The sequence below is a fragment of the Rhinopithecus bieti genome, unplaced genomic scaffold, assembly GCF_001698545.2.
Source record: "Rhinopithecus bieti isolate Rb0 unplaced genomic scaffold, ASM169854v2 scaffold_15813, whole genome shotgun sequence".
In the NCBI taxonomy this organism is placed as follows: domain Eukaryota; kingdom Metazoa; phylum Chordata; class Mammalia; order Primates; family Cercopithecidae; genus Rhinopithecus; species Rhinopithecus bieti.
In genome coordinates this window covers 536,870-549,241 of record NW_016809040.1, presented here as the reverse complement: position 1 = coordinate 549,241, position 12,372 = coordinate 536,870, and the positions used below count along the sequence as shown (strand labels likewise).

Sequence of the window (12,372 nt, the reverse complement as noted above, 5' to 3'; positions counted from 1 at the left end):
CTTGAACTCCTGGCCTCAAGAGATTTTCCCCACTTGGCCTCCCACAATCACACCTCCCACAGGGATTACAGGTGTGAGCCACTGTGCCTGGCTGACTCCTGTCTTTTAAGATTGTTCCTCCGAATATTTCAGGAAACTTAGAAAGTTTGAATGAATGCTGCTGAATAGATTGAACAACTGTCATCAAACTTTGCAGTTTGTTTTCTTATAAGCGAAACTATTTTAAACTATGACAATTAAAAAATATGATTCAAATAAGGTAGTAAGCTAACTTATATTTGGGGTTTCCTTCTTATTTGTAGCTTAAAGAAAAATAAATGCTTACAGCTGTGACTTTTTTTTCTCTAGTATCTCCAGAGGCAGTTGGATTTTTGTCAGCTGTTGGGGTGTTTATTATCTTGATGCTGCTCCTTTTTCTCTATATTAATAAGAAGTTCTGTTTTGAAAATGTTGGCGGGTTTCCAGATCTTGGTTCAGAATACAGTACAAGGAAGAATTCACAAGATAAAATTTGTAAGTATCATATTGCTGCTTCTCTTGTTTGTTGTTTTTATCTGTACTATTGCTTACTTATTTTAATATATGCAATAAAAAAGGTTGGTTGTGACATGCAATAAACTAATATTTGAGCTCCTATTCTGTAAAAGATCTGTTGAGTAAATTATGTTCAGGTGTCCTTCTGTTGTTCATGAATTGCTATTACATAAAGGTGAATTGTCTACTATCACAAAATGACATTTTAATTTTCATATGTAAGATATACTTTTGAGCCTATAATAGGAACAGATACACTTGAGGAAGAAGGAAGTATGTTGTTACTTTATGCAGCATACTTCCATTGTCCAAGAAGCTCTTTAGAGAACTTTTTTCTCCACATCCCTAGAATGCTTTTGAAAGTGTTCACCCTTTTTCTTTACCTGCTATTTAATTTTCAGCTAATGGATAATTTTATTGTTTAGAGGAGTTGGAGGTGGTTCTACTTAGTAACTTAATTTATATATAAATTGTGATGATAAAAAATAGTGTTCTGCTCCCTCCCTTGGCACCATATATTACAGTGTTACTGGATACTAGGAAAGATGAGGGCTGTAATAGCATTCTTTCTCTTATGGAAACATTTTCCTTGGAGTGTTTTTTTAATTACTACAAGAGTTTTTCAAATGTTCTATTTCCAAAGACTGGTTTATAAAAATGATAGCGGAAACGAATTGGAAATTATAAAAGCAAAGTGTTAATTTAGAAGAATGTGACGAAAAATAGCTGAGAAATCTTGCTTTACTTATCTGTGTAAAGAGATAAGTGTTGGAGATATGCTTTTCTCTTACATCTGGTAACTTAAAAGGTGATAGCCCTGTTACTTACAAGAATCTATTAGTTATTAAATTATATTTTGTGACTTTTGCATTAAGAAACTATAAATAGTATTTTATACAGTTTTAATTTGGTTAAGTTCAATGTTTCTTATAATCCACTCCAGTCCTGCTTTTTGATCATTTGTGCAGAAAGAACTGGCTAAAAGTATCTCTTTACTGGCCTTTGGTAATTCTCTGGTTCAGCATTTCTGGCTTTTTCTTTGTTTAATGACAACTTTGTACAAATTTTATTAAGTACTCCCAAAGAGCTTTTTGTTTATGTGGATTTTATCTATTGATATGTACCATATTAGAGTTAAAACTGAGAAAATTTAAAATGTTTATTTTTTAAAAAAACAAGACTATTATACATTAATATAAATAACATATTTAAATTTAAAAAAACTATCTTCCAAAACAAAAGAAAATGGGGAAAATGGTGAGAAGAGTGATTTTGTTTTATACTTTTTGCAAATCTTTTTAATGACTAGCATAATGGAAGACAGTTGCATTCTCATTTCTGCCTCTACATTCAATCTGTCATGTAGCTTCTGGATAACTCGTGTTCACTTGTGAGCCAATGAGAATGAAAAGTTAAGTACCCCTTGCTGTTATTGTAAAACTAGTCTTGACCTTGAGGATCCCTTGAAAATGTCTCAGGGAACTTTATTTTCTGAGCCTTGTTTTCTTTCACTTATTAAATAGGAATAATAATATTTACCTCCTAGAATTACTGTAAGATCAAGTAGGATAAAATGTGTCAATTACAATGCCTTGCATATAGTAGCCACTCAGCAGATGTCCACACTTCCTGTCCCCTAATCTTACCACTAGCCAAAATTGTTTAGATATTTCCCTCTAATGTTTTTCTTAATTTGAAATGATACTGGGTAGTTTATTAGTAAGATAGTGTAGTTCCCTTACATAGACTATTAATAAGCAAACTAAAATTACATAATAAAATCCTTTTATACTTCTTCTTTCAGGTATAGAATAAAACCAATAGTATTTGAGGGAAAAATATTGTCTTGCTGCTGTTGCAATAGCTGTGGAGTGAGAAAAAAATGTCATAACGTTTAAACCAAGTGATTTGATTTTTGTTTTTCGGAAGAATCTTTACTTCAGCATATTTCTTTCAATGCATAATGTATTTACAGAAAGACTGAAAGCTACAATGTGAATTGCTAATATTGAGCTGACGAATAGCAACATTTAAGTAAATGTTAAATTCAAGTTCCAAAGTGGTTGATATTTTGAGAAGAGAAAATTCCATTATTGTACCTTTTAGGAACAAGGAATTAGAAAATGGCATTTTTCAGAAATTTCCAACAGAATCTGCCTTCAGTGTCCTCTCTGGTAGACACAATCAGTAGTGCTGTAGAGGATTTGACCACTGCTGTTGGGGAGGTCAGCTATGCTTTAACTGACTCAGTTGCTGAGCAGGTAACAAGTATGATAAGTGGCTTTCGCCCAGAAGAGGAAAGCTCTGTAGCAGAAGAAGCTGTAGACACTTCTAACCAAAAAAATGTCGGGTTAACAGAAGTCTCCAAAAACACTAATTGTCAGAAAACACAAGCCAATTTAGAGCATAGAGCAAAGCAAATAAATACTTGCAAAACTTCAGTTTCACAAAAGCAAGATCAAGGTATATATGAAGAAAGAGTATTTAAACATGTTAATGATAGGCAACAGACTCTATCAGGATATCAAGATACTGGTAATACTGGTGATTCTTCTTTGAAAGGCTACATGAATAATGGTGGGATATCAGTTATCAAACAGAATACAAGGGCTGGATCTATTTGTCAAGAAAGTACCAACAGATGTAAAACAATTGGACTAGGAGTTTCCAATAATGGTAAGAATGATTTAAAGGAGGTAAGATATCAAGAAATGAAAGGAAATCAGAAGAATGCCAATGGAATAAACAAATTGTATGAGCAAAAGAAATACGTTGGTACAGATAATCGTGAAAAGGAAGAATATACTAAATCTCAACATGTATGTTTGGGAAGAGATCAAGAGAATATGGGGCATTTCAATAAATATAAACATCTTCCCAATTTAGGGGATTCAGATCATTTAAAGAAAGCTGAAAAATGTGTTAAAAGTAAAACATCTAAAGGGAATGAATGTTCAGAAAATGAATGTTCTTTAAAAGGTATTTTGACAAGCAATAGACATATGACACAGAAATCCATTATAAAAGAAGACGTACATCCAGCACCATCAACTAATTCTAAATATAAGTTATCTGGGAAAATTGAAGAACAAATAAATTCAAAGAAATACTGTAAAGTGAAAGAAGACATAAAACCGAAGAAAACTGAGGCAATTTCTGCCAAGAAAGGAACAGTAAAGAGTAAAGATGAAAAATATTCTAAGATAATACCAGAAAAAGGTGAGGTCTCCTAATGTTGGTGTGAATGATTAAATTTTCTCTTAATTTTTTAAATTAGTAAAACATCATCCAAATTTCTCAGCTTTCCTATTCATGTGTCTACATTTAAGACTTTCTTGAATCCTTTTACTGGGAAACATTTTTAAAGCCATTCAGTATTTTTTCTAAAATCACTTTAAGAGCATTCATGTTATTTGTGCCGCTAAGTATTGCCCCTGGTCCCTGCATTATTTGGCCAACTTTTCAGCAGCCCTAGTTTTTCTTACTGTCCCTATTATGTATGTAATCGTAGCAGAACTGAAAAGTTTTCTTAATGTCCTCGTGATCCGCCTGCCTTGGCCTCCCAAAGTGCTAGGATTACAGGTGTGAGCCACTGTGCCCGTCCATTCTAGCAATTTTTTGGTTGTCAGATTTAGTGATCTTTGGTAGGCCTAGTTTAGTTCTGATAGACTTACTGCTTAAAGTAGCAAAAATTAAAAAATAATGTAAAATAGTTTACATATTATTTTATTCAGAAAATAATGGTAGAATGGACACTCATAATAAATACATTACAAGTAGCATATAGGGTTTTTAACTTTTTAAATTTGTTTTCATTAAGAAGCATGCTAGTACCTAAAGAAACCAAATATTTCTAACATATTCCACAATATAGTCAGTACTAAACTTACGCATGTTCCCAAATGATTTTCAAAAGCTTTTTGATCCATAGGTTAACCCTTCATTTAGCTGAACGGTAATATTACTGGTACCTGTGTTCCAGATTCTGACACAGGGTTTATAAGGTATAGAAAAAGGAGAAAGGCTGGGCATGGTGGTTCACGCTTGTAATCCCAGCACTTTGGGAGGCCGAGGCAGATGGATCATGAGGTCAGGAGATCGAGACCATCCTGGCCAACATGGTGAAACCCCGTTTCTACTAAAAATACAAAAATTAGCCGGGCATGGTGGTGGGTGCTTGTAATACTAGCTACTCGGGAGGCTGAGGCAGGAGAATTGCTTGAACCCAGGAGGTGGAGGTTGCAGTCAGCGAGATCACGCCACTACACTCCAGACTGGCAACAGGGCGAGACTCCTCAAAAAAACAAACAAACAAAAGAAAAGGAAAAGGAAGGGTTTTCTTCTCTATTTCTAATGCAGGTTACGTTAGGTAATGTTTTTTAATAGGTGAAGTTTGGCCACAGACTAATTACCCTCCTCAAGAGACTCAAAACCTTTTGCTGCTTTAAGATCCCCACCGTGGTATCCAACAAAATGCTAACAGCTCTGCACTGGGAGTCAGAGGTCTTATGGCTCTGCCATCTCATTGTTGTCTAATAGTATTTTCTGCAACAACAAAAAAGTCTTACATCTCTGCATTGTTCCATACAGTAACCACTAGCTGCATGTGGCTGTTGAGCACTTCAAATGTGGCTAATAGCATGGAGAACTGGGTTTCAATTTCTGTTTAATTTTAATTAGTTTAAATAGCCACATGTGACTATTGGCTATGTATTGGGCAAGCACTGTCACAATATGTGACATTGGTGATAGCTTTACCCATTTATGGCTTTATTTTACTGATTTAAAAACTAGGACTAGACTAGATGACATATAACCTCCTTCTAACTCTAAGCATTTAGTTTCTGTCCTGTATTTAAAAACTACTTATTCTGTAACTCCCACTCAAATTTCAGCCTCGATTTCTTTACCACAGATGATCTTAACTGGCTATAAAGAGAAAAATAACCCTGTTGAACTAATGAATTTTAACTACTGTAGTCTCTTCACTTTTCTAGAATTGTTTAATAATTCTAAGAAAGTTGCACCATTGTGCAGTTTCAAAGTGGTTACCTTTTAAAAAACTGATAACTAGTGCTTTTTAGAACAATAAAAAATTTAGACCTCCTGAAAGTTTTGTTTGAAATTTAGGTATATTTAAGTAAAATTTTCCTAGAAATTCTGCCTTTCACAAGCAGTAAGTGTTAACAGTTTGGTGTATATCCTTACAGATAGTTTTGTCTGTGTATACCTAGACTGCATTGTGTGTGTACATGCCACGTGTGTGTATATATATTTTTCAAACGGGAATGTAATTATAACTTCTACTTTTTAACCTCCTTTTTTCTCATAACATGATATTGTAGTTATTCTTTCCCTGAGAGTTCTTTTAAGTTCACATCCTCATTTTTAATGACTGCATAGTGTATCATTGAATAGATATATCATAATTTATTTAAACAAAGCCCACTGATGGACATTTAGATTATCTCTTTTGCCATTAAATACAATGCAGTGAATTGTTTCAAAAATCTCTCTTTACTCATCTGTTAATTAATTTCTTAGGCTGAATTCTTAGAAATAGAATTGGTAAATTCCTGGAAATGGATCAGAGTATGCAGATTTAAAAGTTTAATATATTTTGCCAAATTGCTCTCTAGGAAAGTAGTATCAGTTATAATTTCACCAATAGTGTATACCTGTCCATTGCTGTATTTTACTGTTAGTACTGAGTATTATCAGTTTTGAAAATTTCGACCAAAACGAGAACCAGAAATGTGTCTTTTAATGTGAATTATTTGAATCAGATCCATAGTACTGGCAATACTTAGAACTTCACTTATGTGTTACTTGTACTTCAAAAAATGTAAAATGGTAAGTACTATAATTTCCTTTATATATGACATGGTTGAAAAATCCCTGTGACTAACAAACATTATTTATATAATAGAATATACAAGCTGATCTTTTTCCAAAGCTTGGGCTTCTTATGTGAAAAAATTGTATTTCTTTAAATCTGAAAATTCAGGTTATATATGTGTATATATATATGTGTGTGTGTGTGTGTATATATATATTTGTGTATATATATGTGTGTGTGTATATATACATTTGTGTATATATGTGTGTGTTTATATGTATAACTTCAGCAAATTTTCCATACTTGATTGCATAAAAATTTTCATTTGACAGGCCCAGCAGGGCCAGTTGAGGGGAGGGAAATTTTTTTTCAATTATGGTTTGTTCTTCATGTCATTCCAAATAGATAATTCCTACATGGACAAAGATGAGCATGGTTCGTCCTCTGAAAGTGAAGATGAAGCACTGGGTAAATATCATGAGGCCTTATCCAGAACACATAATTCCAGACTACCACTGGCAGATTCTAGACAAAAGAACTATGCTTGGGAAACAAGGCAGAAATACAGTCCTCTATCCGCAGAGTATGATGGATACAGTAGTGAAGCATCAATAGATGAAGGTAAGATGGGCTGTTTTATTTTTTTACATGACACACTATAGTATTCGATTACTTGTGCCTGAAATTCTAGGAATCTGTGGTTGCAGAATAAACAAGAGAGCTCACACAGTAGAGTCACATTTCTGGAAATGTAATTTATTCAAATTCATATCTTTGGGCTCAGGCCAAAAATCAAAACCAATACCAAAACACCCCAAAGCAAAAACCAAATAATTTACGTGATGTGATAATTGTAGCTCTCATTTCACAGTGAACATATGCTTAGCAAGCATGATATGGAAGATGTGAATCTACTGTTCTCTCGGATGGAATCAGTTCTCTATACCTGTTATAGGAACTGATAGAGTTTAAGTCTCTCACGGTGTTGAATATGATTCCAGTGTGTAAATGTATGCTGTTTCATTCAATATGGCTCCTAAACACCAGCCAAATGTTACACATGGCACACAGCGGAAGAAATGGTAATCTGTTTTGTGCAGAAGGGAAAACTGTCTGAGATGAATTTATTGAGAGCTGGTACTATATTATACCATGCTTTAAAGGCAATATAAGGGATTTTCAAGGATTTCAGTAATTTGAAGAATTATTTGTCTCTAATTGATTTTGTGTTATGTGCTGAAATTGACTTTAAAACTGAACCTGTACAGAAGATGTCAGTCCATTTATACATGTTTTTACATCTTTCTGTGACATAAATAAGACAGGTTTTGCCATTAATTAAAGCATCTTTATTTCCACATTTAAATAAATTATTCACTTGCTTAGTAGACTGTATGGGTGCTCATCATGATTATTATTTTTATACCCAGATACGAGGGAAAGAATAACATATCCTAGATATCATTTTTATCAGTATACATAATCACAAGCTATCTTTGATTTTGTAGCTGTGACTTAATGTTTTAGGGCTTATTACTATTGATGACTTTAAATCTTATCCCAACATGTACAATTGTCAAAGGGGGTAAATCGTCTATTACTGTATTTGGCTTCATGCCAACTAAAGATTAGTGCACCTCAATTCTTATGTCTGCTAGTACACAGATATAATAATAAATTAATCAAATACTGAATGATTACTATATGGTCATTATGAGATTCAAGGAAAAAAATAAAAAATATTTGACACGTACTCTACCTTCAAAAATACAGTGTAGTACTAGGGAAAAGAAGACATGTGCTTACTAAGTTAATTAAATAATGCAAAGCAGTAAAACCAGTCCCCAAGTTATGTACACCTCTGGTACAAGAATAGTAGAGCAGGAAGAGAATGTGTTTTGAGATCTGGTCCTTATTAACATTCTGGCTATATCTCTTAACATACTAGCTGTGAGACCTTTGGCAATACAGTTCATTGTTTTTAGATTTCTTTCATTGTCTATAAAATATGAATAATACTGAACTGGTAGGGTTGCCATGAAAATTAAATTATAGATGTGGTACAGTTTTCAGCATAGTGTCTGATAGCTCCTAGGTAAGTGATAAGTAAATGTAGCTAATTATAATGGTAGTGAAAATAGTGATGGTCATGAGCAAGCCCTGAGTGTGCATTCCTTTTTTGCAGGTGTACATTTAGGATTTATTTTCTATTCATTTCTCTTTCCTCTCACCCCAACACCCCTCTGCTGTCTTGAGCACGTCTCGGTAGTTCTGTTAGTCTAGCCTGACTTTATAGACTATGGAAAGAGCAGTGAGGAGAGAGATACAACCTAGGTGCTTTTACTATTCTTGCCCTAACCTGTGCGAGTGGTCCAAGTGTCCCAGAATCACTTTCTCATTTTAGTTTACCCATATATTTAGGAGCTATCCTGTACTTTTTTACACATTTCTACCCTAAATTATTTGATGAAACACTTAATTTTAGGCATTCTGAGATTAGATTTATTTATTTTATAAACATGAAAAGCTTTTGTGAATACTTTTTAGCAGTCATACACTGCTAGATACTGTGGATATGAAGATCATAAGCTTGTTTCTCTCAAAAAGCCTACTGACGGCTGGGCACGGTAGCTTACGCATATAATCCCAGCACTTTGGGAGGCCGAGGTGGGCGGATCATGAGGTCAGGAGATCGAGACCATCCTGCCTAACATGGTGAAACCCCGTCTCTACTAAAAAAATAGAAAAAAATCAGCTTAGTAAAAAAAATCATTTTTTACTAAACAAAAATCAGCTGGGTGTGGTGGTCGGTGGCTGTAGTCCCAGCTACTCAGGAGGCTGAGGCGGGAGAATGGCGTGAACCCAGGAGGTGGAGCTTGCAGTGAGCCGAAATTGCATCAGTGCACCCCAGCCTGGGCAACAGAGCAAGACCCTGTCTCAAAAAAAAAAAAAAAAAAAAAAAAGCCTACTGACTGGAGGAGGAAAATCAGTGAGTGTATATGTAATATAATATGTTGAGAGGTCTGTTAGTCACATGAACAAAGTGCAGTAGAAATATAGAGGAGGGGAAAAAAAAGAAAAACTGTTTTGAGATGGAGTCTCACCCTGTTGCCCAGGCTGGAGTGCAGTGGCATGATCTTGGCTCACTGTAACCTCTGCCTCCGGGGTTCAAGAGATTCTGCTTCCTCGGCCTCCTGAGTAGCTGGGATTACAGGTGCGTGCCACCACGCCCAGCTAATTTTTGTACTTTTAGTGGACTTGGGGCTTCACCATATTGGCCTGGCTGGTCTCGAACTCCTGACCTTCTGATCTGCCCACCTCGGCCTCCCAAAGTGCTGGGATTACAGGTATGAGCCACCGCACCCAGCTGACAAAACTTTAAAAGGTAAAAATAAAAAAAGATACACAGAGTAGGAGGTGATTTCGATTTTGGGAGATAGGAATCTCAGGAAGTCTAATGGGGTCTAGGTGGGCTGGACTTGAGTGAGAATTATTTCAACAATCATGGAATAGGGCTTTCATGCAATCATGAATCCAAAAGAAAGTGTATTTCAGTGCCTCTAACTTGGGATCTTTGTTCAAAGAAGGGGAATGCCTTGCTCAGTAGTTTTTAAGCAGGCGAGTATGATACAATGTAGAGAATATTTCAGGGATGGAGAAAAATCCACTTGACTCCAGCACAGCTGCATCTAATCACATACATCTGAGGGAATAGGAGTTAAAATTGAAAAGAGAGATGAGGTCGAAGGCCTGGAGTGAGAATTTGCTGAAGAGTTTTTTTACTAAGGAACCATAATCAGGGTTGTGCTTTAGAAAGATTAATTTAGCAGCAAGCAGACTGTCAGAAAAGATACTGGTTAAGGAAATCTATGGGGTAGTATATGTGGAAAACGATAGAAGTCTGAATTACAGTAGTGGCAATAGAAATAAAGTAAGATAGGAGAGAGATTATTGAGGTAGAATTTACTGGATTTAGGATCTGAACGTGTTCGGAACATTTGGAAAAAGAAAGGAAGCATCAGAGATGACTGATTTCCATCATGTATGGTGAGGAGAATGATGATGTCATTAATATAAATATGAAATCCAGAGAGGGACCTGTGTTTGGTTGGAAGGGGGCAGTGGATAAGAGATATAGTAAGTGATTTTACATAGTGATAAGAGGATATTTAAGCAGTTGGAAATGGCTATCAAGCTTGTAATCATGAATGCATTTGAGGGAGAAGTTTTCAAATCATATATGCTTAGAGAATAGAAACTATGGGCATGAATTAAATTGATGAAGGAGAATGCGTGGAGAGAAAAGATCAGAGAATCATTTCCTTTGACAGGAGAATTAGGGGTGTCATGAAAAGACACAAAGAAACAGTAAAAGAGATAAAGAGGAGATTCAGGAAAATGTTATATTTTATCAGCCTTGGAAGAAAAGTTTTAGAAGAAGGAAGGCAGCGTGGTTCGGGAGGGTGATAATTCAGATAAACCCATTTGTCCAGTAGAAGTTGATCAATCATTTTCAATTAGAGTTTTAGGAGAGTAATAAGGAAGTCAGATTGAATGTTAAGGAGAGGATAAGTGGTAAGGAAGTATACATTTGCTGCCTAGGCTTTCTTACCATCTATTCTCTCCTTATCAACTCTGAGAGTCAGAGAGGTGGTTGAGGGGTTTTGTTTGTAACCCAACTGTTCACTTTCTTTCTCTCACCCACTGGTACTCCCCTCTGTTATATGTTTGGGAAAGAAGGGGGTTTGCGTCTCCACCTGGTGGTTGCCCCTTGGCAAAGCTGCTTCTGCAGAAACTGCTACTTTGTAGCTGATCACCCATCTAAGAGAACTGCTGGGTACAGTTCTCTTGGTAGGACTTCATTCATTTTCTTGTGTGAGTATAAAATAAATGACACACAAGTAAAGAGATGAATAGAGTAAGTTACATTTCTTATTGCTCTGATCCTGTAGTCTGCATGTGACCATCACACAAGTTTATAAAGGTTAAACTTGACTAATGTGAGTTAACTAAAGGGAATCACAAGGTAGAAGGAAAAATATTTAAAAATATATATTTTTTTACATGGCATAATATTTACCTCATTAATGCTAATAAGGAAACTTTAGTCTATTTCTCAACAGCCTAAGTAATTCCAGTTGAGAAACTTTGGAACAGCCAATTTTGAAAACAAATCTGCAGGAGTAGAGAAGATTAGAGAGGACCTGAAGAGGTATTAGGAGACACCAGTGCAAGAGAAATTTTACCAGGTAGCGAGGACTGCCATTTATTGAGTTCCTACCATGTGCCTCACTCTGTTTCTGTTATGCTGTCATATTTAATTTTCATTGCCATGTATGGTGGTCGGTAAGATTCTACAGAATTGAAGTGACTTTAAGTTGATTATTTTTTTTTTTTGAGACGGAGTCTCACTCTGTCGCCGGGGCTGGAGTGCAGTGGCCGGATCTCAGCTCACTGCAAGCTCTGCCTCCCGGGTTCACACCATTCTCCTGCCTCAGCCTCCCGAGTAGCTGGGACTACAGGCGCCCGCCACCTCGCCCGGCTAGTTTTTTGTATTTTTTAGTAGAGACGGGGTTTCACAGTGTTAGCCAGGATGGTCTCGATCTCCTGACCTCGTGATCCGCCGTCTCGGCCTCCCAAAGTGCTGGGATTACAGGCTTGAGCCACCGTGCCCGGCCTAAGTTGATTATTTTTTTTAACCCAAAGTTACACAGCAAGATAAAAACTATACTTGTCAAGTTGACAGCAAAATTAATGTTATTTGGCTTTCATTAGGTCATCACTGCTACTTTAATATTTCCCCTAAGTCTATTTCATACAAGATGAACCCCTTCAGTTGGTCCTTTAGAGTAGGTTATATGTTATAAATCTGAAATACACATATTCTAGAAAAAGTAAGAAAATGTAATGGCGTATTTGTTGATCATGTTTTCTCCTCTAGGTGGCCGTATTAATCTTCTGGTTTTTTTTTTTTTTTTGGAACTACAAAAAGGATGATA

The 12,372-nt window shown here is 35.7% G+C and overlaps 1 protein-coding gene across 2 annotated transcripts in view; it reads left to right on the top strand.

Annotated features, from left to right (window-relative positions):
- SYT14 (synaptotagmin 14) overlaps positions 1–12,372 on the top strand; it is a 215,191-nt gene that overhangs the window by 53,964 nt on the left and 148,855 nt on the right. For both annotated transcript variants that reach the window (XM_017888322.1, XM_017888323.1), the window contains exons 2-3: positions 349–513; positions 6,779–6,994. In XM_017888322.1, the coding sequence (XP_017743811.1) occupies positions 402–513; positions 6,779–6,994 (328 nt within the window). In that variant the 5' untranslated portion in view covers positions 349–401. The remainder of the gene's footprint in view (positions 1–348; positions 514–6,778; positions 6,995–12,372) is intronic.